The 23,705-nt window shown below is 33.1% G+C and overlaps 1 protein-coding gene and 1 long non-coding RNA gene across 3 annotated transcripts in view; one reads left to right on the forward strand and one right to left on the reverse strand.

The window, feature by feature from the left end:
* The window catches only part of LOC145683717 (uncharacterized), a 163,699-nt gene extending 148,673 nt beyond the window's left edge, over positions 1–15,026 (forward strand). The window contains exons 14-15 of the mRNA XM_081755182.1: positions 8,373–8,424; positions 14,826–15,026. Coding sequence (XP_081611308.1) covers positions 8,373–8,424; positions 14,826–14,877 — 104 coding nt within the window. The 3' untranslated portion in view covers positions 14,878–15,026. The remainder of the gene's footprint in view (positions 1–8,372; positions 8,425–14,825) is intronic.
* LOC145683719 (uncharacterized) overlaps positions 7,525–23,705 on the reverse strand; it is a 101,870-nt gene continuing 85,689 nt past the window's right edge. Inside the window, exons 3-4 of one of the 2 annotated variants that reach the window (XR_014131168.1) lie at positions 9,255–9,332; positions 7,525–8,438 (exon numbers count right to left, since the gene is read on the reverse strand). This is a non-coding gene — a long non-coding RNA (uncharacterized LOC145683719). Of the gene's footprint in view, positions 9,333–23,705 lie in introns of both variants that reach the window. The other variant, XR_014131167.1, reaches the window with a different exon arrangement.

Raw genomic sequence — 23,705 nt, forward strand, 5'->3', positions numbered from 1 at the left:
AGACAAACAGTATATTTTGTCAGATAGATAATCCAATAAAAACACGAATTACTCATATCATTATCTTGTTTTACAATCATGAGTAAAAGGAATAGTGTAGCAATCAAATAAATAAGAAAAAAATAAATAAAGTCTTAATCTTCACTTTTCTGATATGAATTATTTCTTTATCGACCGTTGGCATAAAGAAACTAACCACGAATTTTAAAGTAAATAGATTACTTAACTGACTGAGAAATGAAAATTCTCTATCTTCATTGAGTGTGATATGATTTGGCATTCTTTTCGTTTGCTACATATATTAACAAGGACAGTTTAGCAAAATGTAATTTATTTCTAAGAAACGCCGTAGATTTTATGACGAGGGTCGATGTGACTTAGAAATTATTATTTAGTTAAATCCCAGATTAAGTCAATATTTTAAATATACTTGAAATCCGGAGTATTGTATTGGCAAAGCTTTGAAATACAAAATAATTTAACATTTTGGCACTATGGCAGTGTCTTATCAGTCCCTTCTTAAAACCTAGCCATGACTGTCGTCATACGTTTAACTTATTAATATGCTATTTCTTCGCTACGATTACTTCCTTCACAATTGATTGCTTACCAATCTATACAAATATTTGTGTGCTTGGTATTCTTGCTTTAGCACTGGTCTCGTACTCACTATACAGGATGGTAAAAAAAATTTCATCAAACTTCGGGAGCTGATTCACAACACCGAAACCAGTGAAAACGTCCTCTTGAACTCTTTACAGTTACGGATACTTTCAGCTATGCAAGGTGCCGAAATCTTGGGAAAATGAACTTCATAGGGTTGTTATTCAAAAACAACGCCAAGTAGAGAGTTCGCTTTAGAACATGACACTAAGTCATAACTGCTCGATGGAAAAATGTATGTTTCAAACCGCCACAAAATGTGTGAGAAGGATTCTCCAAAGGAATATAGGGATCACTTACCAGGTCATGGGGGCCCTTTGTGGAATAAACCACATTCTCTACGTTGAGTGTTTTTCGAATTACAGCCCTCTAAAGTTCATTTCCCCACGCTTTAGGCACTTTATATCGCCGAAACTAACCTTCACTGACCAAAGTTCCACAGGACATTTTTTTTTTTTTTGCTGATTTGGGTATCGGGAATCAACTCCCAAACTTTGTTTAAATAGTTTCTTACCATCCTTTCACTTTACCCTTCTGGGAATTCCTCGCACTGATTATACATGATTTCTCACTAACTCCACTCCACCAGCTGGTTCTTCATATCTTTCGTTGTTATTCCTTCTTTCCATTTCTCATATATATATATATATATATATATATATATATATATATATATATATATATATATATATATATATATATATATATATATATATGTGTGTGTGTGTGTGTGTGTTCTTACTTTTCTGTTTCCTCATTTTCTTTTCCTACATAATTTTCTATTCTTTTCAGTCGTTTTTCTGTATAATTTTATCTAGCCTTTTCCTTCGTATTGCTGTCATTCCAGTCATATACATCTGGATATCCAACATCTTATCTCGTCTTCTATAGTTTTGTTTAACCCTTATTCGATACCCCTAATAAATTTATTTAAGAGATCTGAACTATTTAACTACTTTTATGACAAGATACTTTTATCATACAATCTTTGTGATACCACATTCTGCTATAAATTTCCCTTCGTGTCTCCTCAACAATTTGAAACTAAGAAGAAGCGTGAAGAAGAAAATGAAGGATGGACTTAAATACGATACTGTTTATCTGAAAAGCATTATATTTGCACTATCAACTCCCTCCTTCGATCGTCAATAGGTTTATAACAAACACACGTTTAATAGGCGTTTACGCTATAACATTCAAGTCGTTTTTGAATCCATAATAATTCTCATAGTAAATACTTCATTTAAGATGAAAAGAAGTTGTATGATGATAATAAGGGAATCAAAGATAAAATCAATATATGGTGAAGCGTAAGTATGTCTCTAACTTTTTCATTAATGAAAATGTAATGCTGTCGATTTGAATTCTATCTGCAGTTATTAATATTAACCCTAGGAACATCCAGGGGAAGTTCTGAGGCCCACAGCATTAGATTTTAATGAGAAGCCAAAATGCCTTGGTGTTCCTTAAATAATGATATAACTAAATGCGAGATTTTATGATGATGAACATATTGACAAAGTAATCATAATAATATGTTAGTATTGTTATATATTATTATAATCGATAACCAGAATTAATCTATTGCGTCCTTTGCATATATGTTTACATCAAGAAGCGTTACCCATGAGCAGATACTTTCTGAAAGTCTTTATAAATTGCACTAACATTGAGATGGAAAAGGGCTTATATTGACTCCTTTTAAAATATATTTTCTTGTGTCTCTTTCAATATTTTCTTTGTGTCAATCTTTGTGTCATGTTTAAATTAAATCACCTTCCTGGATTTTTCATCAATTTTATAGTTTAAAAAATTTAAACCAAAAACATTTAAAGTAATAGTTGCGTTGGAAATTTTAAAATTTACAGTTCTTTATATGACAAAGACAATACGTAGATTACAAATAAATTTCCGTGTGTTGGCAAAGTTGAGTCACGAAAAGTAAATCTTTTGTCAAACTATATGGTTACTCGTTTGATATAGCCGCACATGAGTAAGGAGAGGAACGTTACAGCAGGAAACTAATTTAGTTTTGTACAAGTTGAAGATATGCTAAGAGAAAAAGTGGGATCCTTCTGGAAATTGGAAATACAAAAAAGGTAGTTAAGGATATCAAACCCACACAATACAAACTGTATTCAACGAAAATGTACAAGCAGATGACCTTCTGCTAACTGTATATCAAGGAAAACCAAATAAGAACGTCATCCACAAGAGCGTCTACATTTTAGATAAGGCTAAGAATGCTTCTGAGACAGCCAAATGTCACAACGGTGCTAAGTACGGAGTATATATTGTCGGTTAAATGACTAGGATGTTTTTCGTTAGAACAAGCACAAGAAGATGGCTGTTCGCTCCCTCCGAAACACTGCTGATCTTCATAAGGGAGAAACGTATTCGATGCAAATACCTTCAACATTTGTCGAAGGAATTAGCATAATCTAATGTAACCCAAAGAGGCGTTGGTAATTTTATTGAGGAGGTAATTGTGGGAAACGAATACCCGTGTGAGTTCAAAATTACATATTACTGTAACTTGAAGAAAAAATGTATGAATAACCGTACCATTGGAATTGCAACAAGTGTAAAAAAATCAGTTTGTGGAACGTGAAGCTCGCGTATACATCACACTTGTGTAAAATGTTTTAATTAATTATGTCAAACAGAAGTGAAATAAAACTGCCAATTGTTTTTGTGCATAGGTTCTTATGTGTACTTTCATAAACTTATAGTAGTTTATGAGTAATAATTCATTATCCTGTAATGTTCGCAGGTATACATTTTGTAACAATATACAGTTATCTTTTCGTAATATGTGTCTGCCAAGAGGGGAAAAATCAAAAATGCCTTCTGTTACATTAAAGATAAAATAGAACATTGGAGTAAATTTCCTGTGTGTCTTACGAGATGTCAAAATTACTCTATCGGACATAGGAAACAGAAGCTGTATCCAGGCATTATAGTGTTAAAGATATCTTATTTCTATGGATATATAGAAACGTTATACTAAAGAAGCATAACCCTCTTTTTAATGTATTCAGCCATGTAAAGTCCTGCGCATTTTCAAAGTCTCTCTACAGCGGAGAATGACACATAAATACGTGGAAACAGTTTACTACAGTAAAGTTCGAAATGACTTTCCTTAATTAAAATCAGATATTACTCCTACACGTATTCAGATCCTTGAAAAAAAAATTTAGTGATCAATGAATAGTGTATATTATACAAAGCCATTGGTGGCATTCAACTTATTCGAACCGGTTCACCCGAATTGCTTGATAATTTTTCCAGTATCCAGAATTTTAATTGTTAAAATTGTCTCTCCAACTCTAGACCCACTACGTACTATACCTTACTCTCTAGAGCTATTCGTGAGAATTCAAAGGACTTTTTTAACTTTAAAAATACTTTTCTTTTAAACATTTGTCTGACAACAATTTCGTTGAAACGAAACAATTACTTGAATATTAACGAAAACCACCTTGATACAACAGAAAGTAACAGCATACACAAAAAGAACTATTTTCAATCGGAGAAGAATCTCAAAAGCTTAAATTTAAAAAATGATGACTATTGGCAAAACCAAAATATTTGCAAATTAGAAATCACTTTCCCACAATAAGAAAGCTAGAAATAATAATAGAATAGAATAATGAATCCCTAATATCGAATTTATTAGAGTTCATATTTCCAAAAATAAATCGTAATTCATCAGATAGCAATAGAAACGAAATCAGAAGCACTAAGTAGGGATGATTCCATTCCGGGACCAAGTACCTGGGGAAACCTATATATCGTTGAAAGCTCTTGCCATGAGAAGTACGAAACCGTTTTCAAATCACGGGTAAACCCGCAACCTGACCCTATAAGGGGACAGTTTGTTGGTATTTGTGACTATATGTTGTATATTCGACAGAAATAAAAATGAATTTTACGATGCATTACGCGTAAGCGCCAGATACCATCATGATCCTTTTTGGCTTATTGCTAGAATGTAAAAAGGGCAAGGGTTTGATTATATCACTTTGAACCCACACGTACCCATTTGGTTAGTGTTGCCAACGAATTGTAAATACAATGTGGCATATGGTTTCTGTATCACCGGATGTATATCCATGAAACGTGGTATAAACATAATTCTTTCCTAGAGAAAATATATTGTGGACGTATTCCTCTCCCAAGAACTCCAGTTTATCAGTGTTGCCAACCAAGTGTAAAAATGAGAAGACAGATTCCGTACGATGAAACGTTTCCAAGCTTGGCAGAAACATCACATGGTACTATAGCAAAACGACGTTTAGTGTGGCCATCTCTCAACCATTCTAGATTGTCAGTGTTGCCAACAAGCGTGAACATCACAATGTTGAAAATGGCTACGTTCGTGCATGCCATTGAACGAATATATATCAAATGTGACAGAAGCAGCATTGGACAATGAAAAACATAGTGTAAGTGTCCCCGTCTCCCAATCATCCCAGTGTCGCAGTATTGCCAACCAATGCGAACATTCAAGATTTTCGCATGAAGTCTACACCATTGGCGGACATAATTAGCCTGTGACCCATACTAAATTTGTAGTATGTTAGTGTGAACCCACAAGCACCCATGTTCTCAGTTATGTCGACTAATGCGGTATATTCAAAAACAACAAAGTTGAATAACAACAGAGTCTGCTTATTTACACATTTGAACAAAAACACCTTTAGAAACGAAACTAAAACGTTGAAAATGATGTGTCAGAATTAAAACGACGAAATTTATGTAAAAGTTTTGGTGGTAAATCTTAAAGTTTCTGGAAACTTTTGTTCAACAATATTATCATTGTTTAAAAAGATTTTTAATTTGAAATGTTTCTGAAATATTGGAATTATAACTAACAGTATGTTCATCTATTGGAAAATTTTATTACATGAAACTTGATAGATAATTATTATAAAGTATTGATATACTGAACAAATTCATAATTTGAATTTTACACTTTGTAATCGTGAATGTGAGTCTACGATCATAGTTGTAACTTAACAGTTGGATATTGTTTATTTGTTGGTCGATTAGTTGGAAACCTGATAAGGATTGAAGATTAACAATAACATGTTCTTATTACAATATTTCTGATTAATAATGTTTGTTTTGCTAAAGAGTGTTGTTGAGCCTCTATACATTGCAAGAATTTGTAGTAACTAACAGGTAATTATTAAGACCGATTGATATGACACAAAAATTATTTCTGACGTTGGACTTTACTTGCAACTCACAGTCTGTAATCACTGGCGGAAAGTTATCCTTGATTAAATCTGATTGATTGATCATTTCAAATACTTCCTTTAAAATTTCTCAAAATTTTAAGAAGGGTTTGGTTTGAAAAAATTTATCGATTACTGTTTGATGTTTAACATTTTAGTTTGCAAATTTTTGATCCTATGCTCTAAGGCAGTTGGTAAAAAGTTATTGCTGATGCGATTTGTGTTGGATTTAAGTCTACTAAAGCAAACCTTGTACAAGGGAAAGTAGTACAAATGGATATGTAAAATAATGCACTCTAAAATTTGGAAAAAACATTAAGAAACTGATTCATTAAGCATAACTGATATAACGAAACACAGAGTTTGTGAGAAACCGGCAAGTGAAAATCAAATTACATAAGAATATGAAAAATACTTCAGTGATCTTCGGTTGGAGCAAGTACTGACTGCAAAGTTTTGTGATTTTGGCATACAAGCATTACTTTTTAAACATCTAATATATAAATAAAAAATAACCACTAATTTTACTCTTTTATTTCTTTTGAAAATTAATTTTCAAACAAAGCGTATGTATAAATTTGTTTATTGAAAACCGAATGTGGATTTTAATCCTATTGTTACGTTTACAATCTAAAATTCTAGTTTTGTTTCCAAAACTTTTAGTGTGACATTTCCACATACCTACTAACGTGCCTTTGTACCACGTTTGTTAAAAGCTACAAATTTAAGAGAACCTACCAGTAAAGCAAGGAAACGAAATAAAAACAAAATTTTGATACTTTTGTCATTCCTTGTCTTAATTAAAATAACCAAATAATCGTGATGATCTTTAATCTAATTGATGTACACAGGTTTGCTGACTAGAATGATAAGATCAATAAAATGCGTAATCTTATATAGACTTCAATCTATTTTCTATGTCAAGCTCGTATTACACTCTTCAATCATATTTTAATCCAATTATTGTTTTACATTATTTAATGACTTGTTGTTACTTATGCAGCTTTAAATTATAAAATGTGGTTTCAAAAGATAGAAACATCATCCAATCGGAAGTAAAAAGCCTATTTAAGTTCTTTATTACATATTCGCAGAAATGTGGGTGTTGTCGAATATTGTTCCATAAACTACAACAAACTCTTAAACTTACCGTGTGGAACATGTTCTAACATACTATTCTTTAAATTTACGCACTATGATTCGCTTTCCTACTTGAACCTGAAGCAGTATCGTTGTACTTGATACTAATCGCCATACTAATACAAAATACAGACGAAAACCCATACACAAGTCAACAATTTTCTATGTTATTAAGCTGGTTGAGGTTTGATCGTAGAACATCAGATAAAAACGTGAATCAAATTAGAGATGTTAGAATATATTAGTGTGTAGCATCTTTACAACATTGATTTCTCACAGAAATATTGTCTTGGAAAATGATGTTTTGAACATGATGTTATATTTGGCATGTATACAATAAGTTTCAAAGCGCATTTAATGGTTGTAAGTCACCTAGTTTGGATTTATGATTTTCTTGTCTTGATATGAGTGTTTTTTTGAAAATACCTAAATTTGATCTATTTTGTGATCAGCATAGAAACCAAATGTTGTGGTAAGTTATTAATTTCTAGAAACTAAAAGAGAAGCTTGAAAAATATTTTAATTAATTGTGTGGTATATGTTTTAAAAAAAGAACCGAAAGTAATTTTTGATTTTACTACACACTTGCTCTTTATAATATAATTTAAATTACCTGGGATTGAAATGTGTACATATAATTTTCGTGACCTTCGTAATTTCTTGACCTTTAACACACCAGAAATAATATATTGGTATTACTATTATAGCAAATTGTGGCTATACCATGAAAAGTTGTACGTTTTGTATAAAATTCATTTATCTAGATATCTCAAATAATTAAAACACCTACTCTCACATTGTTATATCATTCATGAGAAGATTCTTTTGTTATCATCTACACAAGCAAGCGATGCAACTTTTACACATACTTAATATTTTGTTGCCAATATTATATATCTCGCAGTAAAAGGGAAGAAACGAGTTTTTAATAACACTTTTAATACAATATTTACTTTAAGTCAACTTAGATGTTACAGATACTTTAAGAATACCTCCTGAAATAATGCCCTAACTTGTTTAGAGTGCACAGTGTTACTATTTAAAAAGACGTTGGAGAAAGCATCTTCTAGTCACAAAGAGGACTTCATAATGTGGATGAAAACAAAATATAAAAGTATTCTTGAAATTTTTATCATCCTTATAAATAGCACTTTAAAATATATATTTTGAAATGCTACCTTAGATATCTAATTGTACAATACAACAATTCCATAGATATTGTTGAACTTTACACATTGACAACTTAATAATTTATGTTTCACAAGATTTGGTTCAGTTATATAACATCGAAATAAACATATACAATAGTTTTACTGTGTTTTCCAGTTTCTACGACCACCGAGAAAATCAAATCAAAAGGATCAGCAGCGTCTCGCAGGTAAAGCTTCATATCTAGAATAAAATTAGTTAATTTTTTTATGTAAAACTTTCTTTTAGAACGGTCGCATACTTTATAGTTATAAAGGACTTCCACGAAAAAGAAATTTAAGTTTAAAAGACATTATTTTAAAACTGGTAAGTTAAAGTAAAATTATAGAACAGAAAGTAGAGCATTTAAGAAAGGCCATTTGCTTATATATATATATACCTGTAAAATGAAAAGATCAAGGCAAACTAACCAGCAAGTTACCCAATATTGCATGTGTAAAATTTTAGTTTAGAATATCGGTGTCTAATTCCTTGTTCATAACAAGTTGTTTTGGTTAGGTTATTTAGTTCCAAGGTGTTTACAAATAAATTTAAGAAGAGAACTGTATGCATTTCCATACGTGTCAAACATTTATGTAATTAATCATTTACAGTTGTAAGTTTCCCAGTGAATGATATTTGTGTGGATCAATAGACATTACTTTTGAGTATACATGTTCCAACTGTTCCTAAAAATACCGAAAAGGTTATTTCTTAACAGAGATCCAAAAGTCGTATGCGTTTATAATACTTTTTATAAAAGGATTTTGTGCGAATTCATGGAATTAAGCTTTCTTTTGGATAACTTCTAGAACCAATATTTGGCATTTTCCGTACGAATGCTATAAGTCTGTTTGCCAACAAGTCATGTGTTAAATCTATATTGATGTTCTCTTAGAGCAGTTAGTCAGCCTGATACATAGCAAAACAAAAAGTTATAATAATTCTGAAGGAAATGTATCTTTATACTCAATATAAATAAGGTTCTCAGCTAAGATAAGTACATATCCTTTCACTTACGACTTAGGACTCAAATTACGAATTAGAACACAATTTTCAGTGCTCCATTGGAAATTATCGAGGAGAAGAAGAAGATACCTGAAAGAAATGAGATGTAAGAGAGATTAAAATAATCATACTTAACAGAAAACAATTTATAATAACAAGTTTGTAATACAACAATATATTGACGAGTTTCAGGGATGTATGTAATTAACATTCTGAACGTATATGAAAGTAAATATTGAAGTAACTTCATTAGTATCGATACTATTCAGTAGGTACTCATTTTGGAATAGTCTGCAGCTTTCATAATTACACGAATTTAGTATAAATAATTGTAACGTCAAAAATTACCTTAATTGCAACATGTGTTATGAACTTATGCAAAATTATTCGCAGGAGGATATGGAAAATTTATTTATATTTATTTAAGCTCAAGTGTAATCGTTATATTAACGTAAATGAAGTACCTGATAATATTTCACTAGAATATCGGAAAAGTACACTTGAGTACTCCTTAACCGTGACCACACATCCACCAAAAAACTGTGGCCAGCAGGTGAGCAGTTTATATGACTACAGCCGCTCGTAGTATTGCAGAAAAAGAACACATTCGAAGCTAGCTATCGGCAGAGAGGACTCTGTTATAATCGAAGTGCGCAAGATTTATTCACATTCTAATAAGGCATGATTATAAGTACCAGAACAATAGATGCGTCAATGACCCAGACAGCGCTATTTGTCGCATACATCTGTATCTGTGTAGTGAAAGTGTATAAGTAGTGGGAAGAATATGGGGTAGTGGACTCCAAGAGACGGAACTGCAGGAGCGTACAGAAGTTCAAAACGTGGATTGAGTGTCGCGACAAATAGCTCGTGGTAGCCAATGAACTATCAGTGTCCAGGAATTACTTAATCAATACAATGGTAGATACACAACATACATATCCCACCCAAGTATACGACGTGCACTAGTAGTCGGCGAACAAGACACTCCTTACGACTCTTAACCGCCGATTTCCTCCCACTTGGGTACAAGAACACGCTAATTGGACCGCGGATGATTAGAAAAGAGTGTTGATCCAATAATTCAAAGTTTGTGTTACTCCTGTCAGACGGGCATGTCATGTGTAGTGCCAACACCACACGAAGTTATGGACCTTTCGTTCATGGAGACTACTGTACAGGTGGGGGGAGGCTGCATGGTTTGGGGATATTCCTGTTGGCATGGTCTGGGACCGTTGGTGTGCGTCGACCACAGTGCGACGTTCATTGTGTACGTGCAGGTGATAGGGAATCATGTACACCTTAAAATGCAACACTTCTACCTACACGAAGACGGAACTTTCCTATTTCCACTTCCAACTTCTACCTACACGATGATGCACTGCGGCAAGATGCCAGGACCGTACTTGCTTGGCGTAAGGAACATTTCACAATAGAGCTGTAGCATATGAATTGTCTCCGGATCTTGATCTTGATCCTATAGAATATGTATGGGATATTGTGTAAGGAGCTCATCTAATCATGACTCAAATATCGATATGTGTGGGTTCATTGCAGAATACCATCAGGAATATATGGTGTCAGATTCTCGTGGAAGAGTATCAGTAACTATTACTTTCCATGCTACGCTCTGTCCAGGCCATACTCTGAGTAAAATGTCGAGAAATAAAAACAAAATAGGCAGGAAGTCCCATTTCAGTGAGAACTCAGTGTGTATCACAGATTTCCTAGTGACTTCGTGAGTAAACCAGAAAAAAATTACAAGATATTCATATAGAATGCAATTAGCTTCATTGAAAGGTTAGTTGTATAAAGTGACGCCTACGAGTTGAGAACAAATATATTCGTGTATAATAAAATATATTTTTTAAAAATCAGTTTAACCTCAAATTTGAATATGCGGAAATTTTAATATTTTAGATAATCATACATAATGATAGTAACACGTACTAACTTTAAATCTTTATAAATCTTTATTACACTATTTCTTCATGTGTAATATGAAAATGAGTAATGAATTGATAATCGCGATGTTCTAAGCACATGACTAAACAATTTTAAAGTCTGTTTAAAGGAATTAATCCACACAAGTTCTAGTAACTCTCTCTGGTAATTACGAAGGGAACATTTAGCTTATAGGTATTACAAATAACCGTTTGTTGCAAAGCAAACACTGTTCTCTGAAAACCTCTCCGACAACTTCGCCCGGGATCCCGATGCCGTACTTCAGCTTGTCAATGAAATTCCATGCCTCAGGGAAAGTTGAAAGAGCTTTACATGTGGACCCAGTGAAGCACTAAGACCTTGCCGAATACTCTCTGCACAAATTGTTCCATTATGTGAAGCCTCCATGAGACTCTGATCAGATAGTTCTGCATTTTCTGTTCCACCAACGTACAAGCAAACTTTTGTGACACTGTGTTAGATACTGATGTATCAAAGCACATGAAATGCACACATGTGCGTAAGCTGCAATCCACCAGCAATTTAAAAACAGCTTTCGAGTGAAAGGCACCACTTCCATTTAGAATAGCAGACCTGTCAGCATTCCCAGAAACGAGAACTAAAGTGCAAATATAATTCAAAGAATGATTCATGAACATCATTTTTCCCGTTATAATAGATGTTGGACAGTTGGTAATGTTTGCCGTGTAACATATTTCATATCCATTTTCGGTCGATCCTCTCAAATACTTATTTCTAGAAAACAATTTAATCTAAAAGATAGCACCCCACAGCGGCTTCTCTTTGGAAAGAATAAGAATATTGTGACCAGGGTCTTACCAGGATTACTTTCAAAGAGTGTATTGATGATCCCTAAAGTTCATTTAGTATCGTATCTTGTTTCCAAATAAAAAATAATTGTAATAAATGCTAGGTTTGAGAACAAAATCTCAGGTAATATGAGAAAGCATAATGACGTCACAGGAGCCCAATGTAATATACTCGTCATGCACCCTATACATGAGACCTCTAAACATATTACCCGACTTTATAATATGTCGTGAATAGATCCGGAAGTCATATGAATGGCTGATTTGAGAAATGTCATAAGTCAATAATTCCAATTATGCGTAAGTCAATGGTTTGTCTCGTTTCTCAACTCAGGGACACTTGTTGCAGCTCGATATTGCACGAACTATTAACGGGACTTCTGACATATCACAACCTAATGGTTAAGCTACCCTTCAAGAATCAAAGCTGTATGAAAACCCATTTTTAGCATATGGATGACTTATGACGTTTCTCAAAGCAGCGATTCATATATTGTAAGTGTGAAATCTTTGCATCAAAAACAAAAGGTTGGGCTGATACAGGCTAATACATGCTGAGTTTCGTACGTAGCGCTTAAGTAACGTAAACGTAGGTATAAGTTTGAGTGCGTTGAGCAATCTTTAAATATCGAAATACTTTCATGAAAATTTCCACTAATGCTTACGTAGCAAAAAGGATTAATTTAGAGCGTGAGACTCTATTAAAATAAATTTTGGAATTTTCCCATATATTTGGTTGCCAGCCTAATGCATCAAGAAGTGAGATCAAAAGTTACCAATGAGATCCTTGTTACCAATGATTGATAAATATTCAAACCGGAATGTTTCAGATAAAATCGTAGATTGAGTTCGTGTTACATTTGACAGAAGGCCCCGTAAGTCTATATTTCAAGCTAGCACACAAATTCAAATCCAAAATCAACTCTACACAAAAGATAGCATCTGAATTCTTATGAGATTTAACTTCATCATCACTTAAAAGTGGTTAGACAAACCGCTGGTCTGCTAATGGCACTATCCGCAAAATAAATGCTTGCAAAAAAAATAATGAAGACGATGCATTTCTTTTTCCAGATGAGACGGCTTTCCATTTGACTGGACATATAAAGAGACGTAATTCCAATATTTGTGGGCCAGATATTTCACGAAATACATGAAAGAAAATGCGATTCTTTGAAATTGAATATGTGGTTTTGTTGAGGCAATAATGAATTTGAACAGATATCAAAACACTTTGTAACAATATAACTTGCCTCAACTACCAACGGAGGTATTGTCGACACTTTTGTCACATCATCAAACACTTCCTCAAACTAAATTCAATGAAAGATGGATTGGTAAAGATTCATAGTATATGACACACATAATAATAGTTTATGGCCCCAAATATGATCATATCTTTGTGTGAGTGAGTTCTTTCCAATAGGGATTTCTTAAAAACCGAGTTTTCTTTTTTCTAGTCAGGTTCAATACCTAGATAACTTGTCTGAAATAATTGTAATTCTTATAAGCAACATCACTCCAATGATGCTTGAGAACGTTTGGATTGCAGTAAAATATTATTAAGATAATGATAACGAAACTAAGTTCGCCCACTTAGTTCTTTAGTTCTCTTTGTTTATAAAAAGACTTTGTCGTTTATATATACATTTCTTGTGCGTAAGTAAAAGGTTTGGACGATAAATTTGGCAACCCAAGAGAAAGTTCACCATTGGAAACAACAATGAAAATAAAGACAAAAGAGATTATAAATGGACATCAGTGCTGAAAACCCTTCAAGAAATAATATGAAGCTTGTGCTATGCAAAAGCCGGGGCATACACAGAAAGCAAAGTATTAACGTTTTGTACACCTTTAATTAAATATTGGCAAGAACTTTTTTACGCTAACTCCAAGCCAAGAAAGGCCCGTTGAACAGTGTTGCCACCAACATAAGAGAAATGTTGACTTTGGAAAAGGTGCAATAACTCGAAAATGTCATTAGTGCAGAATGATTTGAAAACCTATAATGCAAGGCGGTAGAGCATGAGAAGCAGAGCCGTAGTTATGTGAGATCAATAAGTCAAATACTCACCGATTTTCGGTATTTTGATAAATATAAGAAGTAAGGTTTTCATAAGACGACAACGCTGCGTATTCCAACTGCTTTTGCATTTAACATTTATTTCAACTTATTTCTCGAAAAATTTGCAACACTGACCTGCGTTTGCCATCCCTTTGTCTTTATTTTCATTGCTGCTTAAAATGGTGATTTCTAATTTACTTCATTCGATTTACAAAAACAAAACATTCTGTTGGTTTGGCAACATTGTTCGTCCGGTGATGTTCGTCAATACACAGACAAATATCCTCCTTTCTCTAGTTGCTAGTTGCAAATTTTCATTTCTGTGTCCCTCTTAGTTCCTCCGTTATTACTGTTAGGCATTCTAAATTATATTGTAATATGGAAACATCATTTCATAATTTTTTCATCAACTCGGCACATTTTAAGCTTCTCGTAGGGACCTGCTATTTCACGAATATATATATTAAATTTGCTACTATATCGCTCCAAATATTGAATAGAAGTTACACATAAATTCTAGTTACATCATATTCGATATATTTTTCTTTAACTTTCCCCAAGAATTCTTAATTCATGTTATTTTGATTATTGAATGAAATACCATTGTCACGGTATATATATTGTATAGGTATGTATAGGTGAATACAAAACAAAATTATAAGATTAAAACTTAAATTTTGCTTATTATAGATAAAAACCTTACTGTACAGTCTTTGCATCTTAATTTAAAATTTTCTTTTACAGCAGCAAAGGTGATAAGAAATCATGTAACAATCCAAGTCACAGACACAGATGATAGGATGATATCGAACTTCGACCCAGAAATACATTAAAATCATATATTAATTTATCAACTGTAACATACCCTGACTGTCAGCGAATACTTCGTTATTTATTTAGATTTCTTGTTAATAACAGTCAGAATATATAGTAATTACTCGTGTATTAATATATCTATTTATTTATTAAACAAAAGTAACTGTTCATAAAGCACAACAAATTCGCATACTGTAAAGTTCATGTACCCATTAATGATTTAATAAATAACTGGTCTGTAAAATTCCAAACTATTTGGATTATTTTTCTTTCGAATGTTAACCATATTTTATCCATATATTAACTTCCGTGACACGAACAATTACTGTCCTCAATAGAAACACTGTACTAAAATTATTGCGGGTACAGAAACGTTAAAATACATTGGCGGATAGCAGTTAAGTAAGAAGAAATTAAAGACGTATTGAGTTGTGAGGAATCGAAGGAAATATCTCACTTCAGTACTACTTACCAGGGATGACTCCAAAGTTGAACATTGAATAGAGTATAACCTAGATATTTTCTGAAAGGGTAAGTTCAAAAACAAGTTTCAATTCCTTGCTCAGAAGTGGCCCCACCCCTTCAGGATTGGAAATGTATAGAACAACTACACCTATCAGTTTATACATATCAAAGTGATCTGGATGACAAGTAGATTGAGAATATAATATGCACTACTCAATTATATACTATAGTAATGAATACGACTAAAAAGAAATTGCAATTTCACCGTAAATATTCTATATTAGTAGACCTGTAAAGTTGAGAAAAGCATACCCATAATACCTAGTGAACTGTAAGTCATTTCGTGTCATAACTAATGTAGCTCCTTCTTATGACTAGGTGTGACTTACTAGATGTACATATTTCAATTTCTATATTTTGCACGATTTCCCCTATATACCTTGTCAAATCAGTATGTTCATTATAATTCGTCAAATGGTAATCTAGACGAGATGTTTGATAGTTCACACGATACAAAAATGTACAACAGATTATCAGATACGAACTTTAATTAGGGAGAACTAGCCCTGGTTGTATTCATTCACTCGATCCGAGCAACCTTTATTTTGCAACTAGAGAAACCCAATTGCTCACCCTTCAGGGTTTAGGCCCTCTAGGGACGACAAGGCGCGGATAATAAGAGGGAATAATGCTCCGGCTGGATGTTGTTTGCCACAGCTTGGCTTTAGTATTCCGCTATGTGTGACTGTCATGTAACTCATACGTCACAGTTCTGGCAAGATGGCGCTGCCAGGACTTCGTCTTTGATTTTAAGGTGTTAGGAACTCACACTGTCTCACGACAACTTTACGGCGTGATAGTGAGGTTCACTAATATAGGATATTTACAACGAAATAATCAATTTTAGGTTTATTACCTTGATATAGGATATAATTGGGTAGTGCATATTATGTCATGAATCTACTAGTCATGCGGAGTACTTTGATATATAGGATGTATAGGTCAAATTTTTCTATATATTTCCAACCCTGAAGGGATAGGGTTACTTCCGGGCAAGGAATTGAAACCTGTTTTGGAACTTACTTGACAAAACATGTTCAGGAAGTACTTACATTATCTACTTAGTAATCATTGCTAGTTAGTAAACTTTGAAAAGCGGTGTGGAAACTCTAATACAAAAGTGCCTATTTATTAGAAGGTACACTTACAAACAGCAATTCAATTACATATCTTAGTTGTGGGATTCTTTCTTCAAGAAGAGAAGGAAAATAAATATTTATAATCTCAAAGTCCTAGAGATGGTCTTAAAGTTAGTAATTGTGCAAACGAAATTAGATTCCCCACCTTATAGTATATATATGTATATATATTCATTGTATTTATTATATTTATACTTATATAAAATGTATTTAATGATGACTCTTCCTGAGGTAAAACATTCCAGAGGTAAAATAATCCGCCTTTCGGGTCTCCGGGTTGGCACTATTCCAGGAAGAATCATCAGAGGGAAAAACAATAATTACTTTCATTACAGTACAGGAACCTGAAACATACTTACTTTACATCGTGTGAGTAAGCTTCAAAATCTGAAAGTGGAAATGGACAAATGTAAAGTGAGCATAGTGTGTTTAAGTGAAGTCAGATGACCAGGGAAAGGAAAGACAGTATCTGGCAATTACACAGTATCTATTCGGGTAGCCTTAAGGCCGAAAATGGTGTCGCAATATCAATGAAGAACGAAGTAGCAACAAGTGTGACTAAAGTAGAACCTTGCAGTGGCGCTTGATGTTTGTAAAACTAAGTGCATATCCAGTGAATCCTTGAATAATTTAACTGTTTATGGCAACAACCAACCATGATGACAAAGAAGTAGAAGTATTGTATGATAGCATATTGCCCACGGATGGAAGATGTAAGGTTAAAGACGTAGTAATGGGAGACTTTAACAGACTAGTAGAACAGGGAGCAGCGAATAAGATGATGGAACCATTTGGACTAGGTAGAAGAAACGAACAGGCCAAATGCTTATCGACTTCTGTAGGCAACATGATATGATGGTGACGAACACGTGGTTTAAGGAAAGAGAAACGAAGCTGTACACATCAAAATGGCCAGGAGATAGGAAACGATACCAAATCGATTATATTTTGTGAAACAATAATTCACGAGTAGTGCTCAGGACGAGAAGACACTACCGGGGGCGGATATTGATTCGGCGGAAGTACAAACCTCCTAGTGGCGGATAACAAACCTAGTTAAAGACAATTAAAAAAAAGTGGCAGAAGAAATAGAAAGTGTAATTTTGAGCAATTAAAAATTATGGACAGTGCTGTGAAAGAAGTGATTAAAGAAAAATTCTGTGTAATTGTCGATATGGTAGATAATGCAGAAAATAGTTGCGGAATAGTTAAGCAGACTATAGTTGAAACACTCCACAAGAACATTGAGAAAATTTAAAGAGCATTGAGTAAATCATGGATAATGGAAGAACGCAGAAGTGCAAAAACTACGGACATCAAAAAATACAAAAGGCTGAATAATGAATTGAGAAGAGAGATTGACAAAGACAAAAAAAAGTACGGGAAATAAATATGTGGAAACATAATGAAACTTTAACGGTGCGCCAGATATGATTTGACGCATCAGAAAGCACAAGAATTAGGAGGGAAAGCTAAAAAGTGCATACACATGTTTGGAGTCGAAGATGAACAAGGTCATGTAGTCAATGAGGATCAAAGAGTTCGGGAAAAATATATAAAAGATCTGTATGACCAGAAGAACCGCCCCAAAAATATTTCAATTGAAGCACAGGAAGAGGTGGAGAGGATGAAGGAAAAGGTCCTAGTATGTTGAAAACTATAATAGTACGAGCCAAGAACATGCGAAGGAGGAAGACCACTTGACTTGATGACATACTAGCAGATAAGCTCAAGGGATTAGAGACAATGCAATGAAAGTATTGACTTCACATATTAACATGATCTACCTGATTGGATAATGTTCAAATGATTTCTTTCATATTACAATGATTGTAGTACTTAAGAAAAAGGAAGCAAAGAAGTGCAGCGGCGGGTACACTGAACATCCGGTTGGAAAGTAAGCTAGAAGAGATGTTGGAGCATGATTCATTTGGATTCCGAAAAGAAAAACGTACCAGAAATATCATTGGGTTGATGAGAATTATCTCAGAATTAGCTCTTGATATGGCATCAACAGAGTTGTGTTTTTGCTTCACCGACTGGCAAAAAGATTTAGACAGAGTCAATTAGACGAAACTTCTCCAAATACGTAAAGAAATTGACGTCAACTGGAGAGACTGACGACTAATACACAATCTATACATAGTACAACCAATCAAGTTGCACTTGAATGACGGAGAAACCAATAGTATGAAGATTGGGAGAAGAGTCAGACAAGGATATAGTATCTCGCTATAATTATTTAACATTAACTGTGAAAGTTTAATGAATGAAATATTAATGGGAATTGGAAATTTCAAGATTGGAAGGCAGATCACTAAGGAGATCAGGTATGCAAATGATACGGTTATTATAGATAGAACAGAAGAAAGACTATAGGATAAGTTAGTTGACTCTGGGAAAATATATGGAATGGACATCAAAATCGAAAAATCGAAATATATGAGTATATAACGCGGAATAGCGCCTTTACAGGCCAGAGTGATCGATGATATAAAAAATAGAAGAAAACATTGGGAGCTAAAAGAGAAAGCTGAAAATCAAGAAGCATGGAAGAAATGTTTTCAATCAGAAAAACATGAAATTAAGAGAAAACCTCATTAACCTCAGGAATTGCCAAAAGGCAGAATAATAATAATAATAATAATAATAATAATAATAATAATAATAATAATAATTATTATTATTATTATTATTATTATTATTATTATTATTATTATTATTATTATTATTATTATTATTATTATATTAATTTTTATTTATACTATAATAGTGTACATTATGAGTGAAAGTGAGAAAAAACGTCATTGTGGTTCCACGAACAGTCACTCATTGTGTAAAATACACAATATATCTGCTTATATTTGAAGTGTAAAATTTCAAGTTTTGCATTTTGAGCAACCGTGCTGGCACGCCAAAAGTTATTTTCCAGATCTAAGCAAATCCTTGATCAAATCGTAACTGTTCAAGTTTTGAATTTTATTAAATCTATCATAAAGATGATTTGTTGCTTTGGTTGGGAGTTACGACCATATATATAGACTGCACCATGGTACTGTAATACGAAACTTTTCATACGGTATTTGTTGAATTTATTGTATAAATATCCCATTATGATTAAGCGCTATGATTCTGTTTAATAATAGAAGAAAGTCTTATGTTAATTTTGATGATGATATTTACATTTATCAATCAATTAGCAATATATAAAAGTAACGAAGAAGGTCTGTAGCTTTTAGTGGAGATCTGTGTTCAATTGTCTGTGTTCAACTGAGTTGAATCCGAATGGAGATAAGGCAAAGGTCAGTTGTTGTTGTGGGTATATTTAACATACTACCTGGTGGCGGCAGTTCAGTTACGCTATGAACGTGCGTCAGGACAGAGTGAATATCGGACCTCCACAGAGCATCATAAAGGCATGTATACTGTACGATTTCAAATTAAATTCAAACGTCGCTTCAAATAGATGGAGAATATGCCAAACCTTTGATGAGGTTTCGTGAGTACGCGGAAAGTGCAGCACTGGTTTCAAAGGTTCAAGGTCGGTGACGAAGCACTGCAAGACGCACCACGTACCAAAAAACAACACAAGTATACAATAAAAGTCTTCTGACAGCAGTTCATCAAGTAGTGGCCAGACATGTGAGGAGCTGGGACTACAATTCACTGTGAGTGGAGATATTATTCGGCATGAGCTGCATCAACTTGGGAAGCACTACAATTTAGGTCAATCGATCTCGCATGATTTGATTCCGGGCCAGAAGCCAACGCGAAAAACACCTGAGTTTCTATGCAGTTTCCTCTGAAGATGAACCATTTCTGACATGATGTTGACATGTGATGAGAAGTGAGTCCTGTACGAAGTTCCAGCCACGTACTCATTGGTTAGCATCTCATGAACCGGTTCCAGAACAGCCGAAACCAACACTGCACCTCTTGTGTGTTTTGTAGCATCATACATCGAGAACTGCTACCAGCTTGTCAGAATATCGATACAAATGTATACTGTCAGCAGTTGAGCCGTATTCAAAAAAAACTCAAATCTCTGGAGCCAACACTTCTGAATCGAAAATGAGTCCTCCTGTTACGGGACAATTCTGAGCTCTACGTGGCAAGGAAGACCCGGGTCACCATTCTGCACTTTGGATGTGAAACAGGTTTGCAACAGACATATTTCCCTGACATTGCAACGTGCGATTATCGTTCCAATCCTTGGACAATCATCTTAGAGGACGCCAGTTCAAATCCTTACTAGATGTGCAAAATGAATCTAATGCCTTTTCCGCTTCACTGCCCACCAAGGTCTACCACCATCGAAGCCATGGCCGAAAATGCGACAGAACGTTCATGGTTATCTTTATAAATGGGTGTAAAAAATTCAGAATACCCTTCAGCTGGTATAAAGTTCAATACACTTTTCATACTTCATTTCATATCTATCCACCAGTTCAGTGAATGACTAAATTCGTAGAACTTTCTCTCATTGCCTATACCAGTTCTGCCTACACTAGTTGCGGTACTGGGACCAGTTCACCAAGGGCCATAGTATTCTTCTTTATTAACTAAGCATTCGATTGCATTCCTGCCAGCTCATCCGTGTAATATACACTTGTATCTACTATACAACATTAAATGTTTAGTTTTTTTCCTTGGCACTTGTCTACCAGCTCAATTAAGTTTACCATCAGCTTTCTGCTCATCTGGAATCCTCAAAGCACTGTCGCGTTTCAGCTCATTACACCAAGGTAACTCTTTCATCCACATTTTTCCGGTTTTCGTGTGTCCATATTGAGGAAAATTGCGTTTTAACTGAAGCGTACATATATATATCGTGGTAAATTATAATATGGCACTTCTTACGCTGTACCACCCACAGTCACAAATAATATATTCAGTATTACAAAACGAGAGCATTAGAACATCTCATATTCGTAAACAATCAAATTTTGGTGGGTAAAAGTAAATAAGCAAATGTTTTATAACAGTAAGAAGTGCTTTATAAAAGAAAGACCAATATATCAATGCACTTTGAAACTATCCTTTGGTCAAGACACTAAACTCACGTATTTCTATGAAGTAGTGTCAAACTTGAAAAGAATTTAAAATATTCCTTTTTGCAAAATGTTTTGTTAAAAAACGCTAGTAAATATCTAAAATTCCAATGATCTAGAAGGCTTACGGCAAACGTAATGTTCATGTTACCGTTTACGTAAAATTATACGTAAATCACTTGCATACAATATTTGGAACATCGCTAACTTAGAACATTGAAGTTAGCAATATGCTTAACATCTTGATTACAAAATATATCATACTTAAAAGGTTTTATTTATTCGTTTTATTTCATTCTCGTGTTTAAGGAAAAGAAATGAACATAGGAAAGTGTCAGCTTATGCGTAGTATTTCTCAATTAACTTACACATTATGCGAAAACCAATTTATAAATGTAACTAATAAATATTCATTTTATAATTGTAATAAAGTTGAAAAAATATGCAATACACTTTGATCTCTCCTACATAAACAAAGTCTCTCAAACATAAAATCAAGAAAAGTATAAATCTACAGAACGTCCTGTGTCTAACTTCACGAAGTCATACAATGAAACTAAATTCATTTCCTGGTGATTTGCTTAGTATCATTGACTAGTAAATCTTAAATTATGGGTTTCAAATCAAGAAAAGAAGTTTTTAACTACTATTTCACAATTCAGAATTCTATAAGAAAATATGTAAGTATAGAACGCCAAAAAAAAGAAAAAAAAAGCCAAGTCTCATTTCACATCAACAATGTTATAAAACATGTTATAGCATAACATGTTATGAAATGTTTTTTACTGGCAGTAAAGTACGCAAATTAAATATATTTTTTAAGAAGAGTACTATATAGAAATATTAATAATAAAATATTAAATTCTAAAATTTTACTAATTAAAAATCAAAGACCGAGAAGCATCTACCTACAAGACATCCTCTCAAACGTGGGACAGATATAACTTTGTAAAACTTTTGTAAATCTTTCCAATAAGTTTGTATATGCTCAACTTGGACTATAGATGTCTAGTGGAATAGAATTAGTGTATAACTACAATACTTATAACATTAATTCTCATAACAAAATGTTACAAACAATTTACTCAAAGGGAGCAAATTAAGAAAGTCAGTATAATTATTACTGTATTGGTATAAACTTTGATATATTTATGACCAAAGTCAACATATATTTATGTAAAAATGCCTAAACTCAATTATTGAACATGGTAAATAATAAATCATAAAATTCTTATATATATGTAATAGAAAATAATAAAAATATATTAAAGTTTTCACCTTACCAGATTGACACCATATTAAAATTTTCAAACCTTATTTTTACTAAATTAAATTCGTGTTTATAAGGAGAATTCGAAATGAATTCATAAGAAATAATAATTTAATCAAAGCGATTTTCAAATGTTTTGTCAAACATCTTCAATAATTTTATGAATTTTTAGTGTACATTTACGTGAAGAGTATTCATTAGAAATCCTCGAAAATATCTTACATTTATATCAAACAATATTAATGACAAATCGTAAAATCATTACAAATTAAGTTATAAATGAAAATGATAAACATGCAGAAACTCATTTTATGTGGTTAGCATCTTAAAGCACAGCATGTTTATTGAGATATTCACTTATCTCTTAAAACATTCTCATATTGCATTTACATAACTAGTAAGAGTTTTATCTTACTATAAATATTTCAGAAACAAAACTAAAACATAACTAAAATTTAGGGACAAAAATCTGGACCAAATAATGAGACATTTTCACTTAATAATAATGTGGATTTATATACTCTGAAATATTGCATATGCTTAGATACTATGTTAAAAAGTGAAACGGCTAGAACTGACAAAACAATTTTCTGGGATAAAAATTAGTATTACATGAAACAAGGGGCCTTTGAAATACACAGTTAAAATGCAACTTCTTCTTTTCGCTAAACTCAACAACGAGAAAATAAAATATTATTATAAGCAGTATACAAACTTCATTTTTCGTATTTTCTAAGAGGTGGAACAAAACATAAGGGAAATGAGTTTTAATTCGGAAGTGTAACAAACTTTTGGAATATCTTCTCATATAAATAATAGAATA

Source organism: Thermobia domestica, chromosome 4 (genome assembly GCF_964235325.1).
Source record: "Thermobia domestica chromosome 4, izTheDome1.hap1.1, whole genome shotgun sequence".
NCBI lineage: Eukaryota > Metazoa > Arthropoda > Insecta > Zygentoma > Lepismatidae > Thermobia > Thermobia domestica.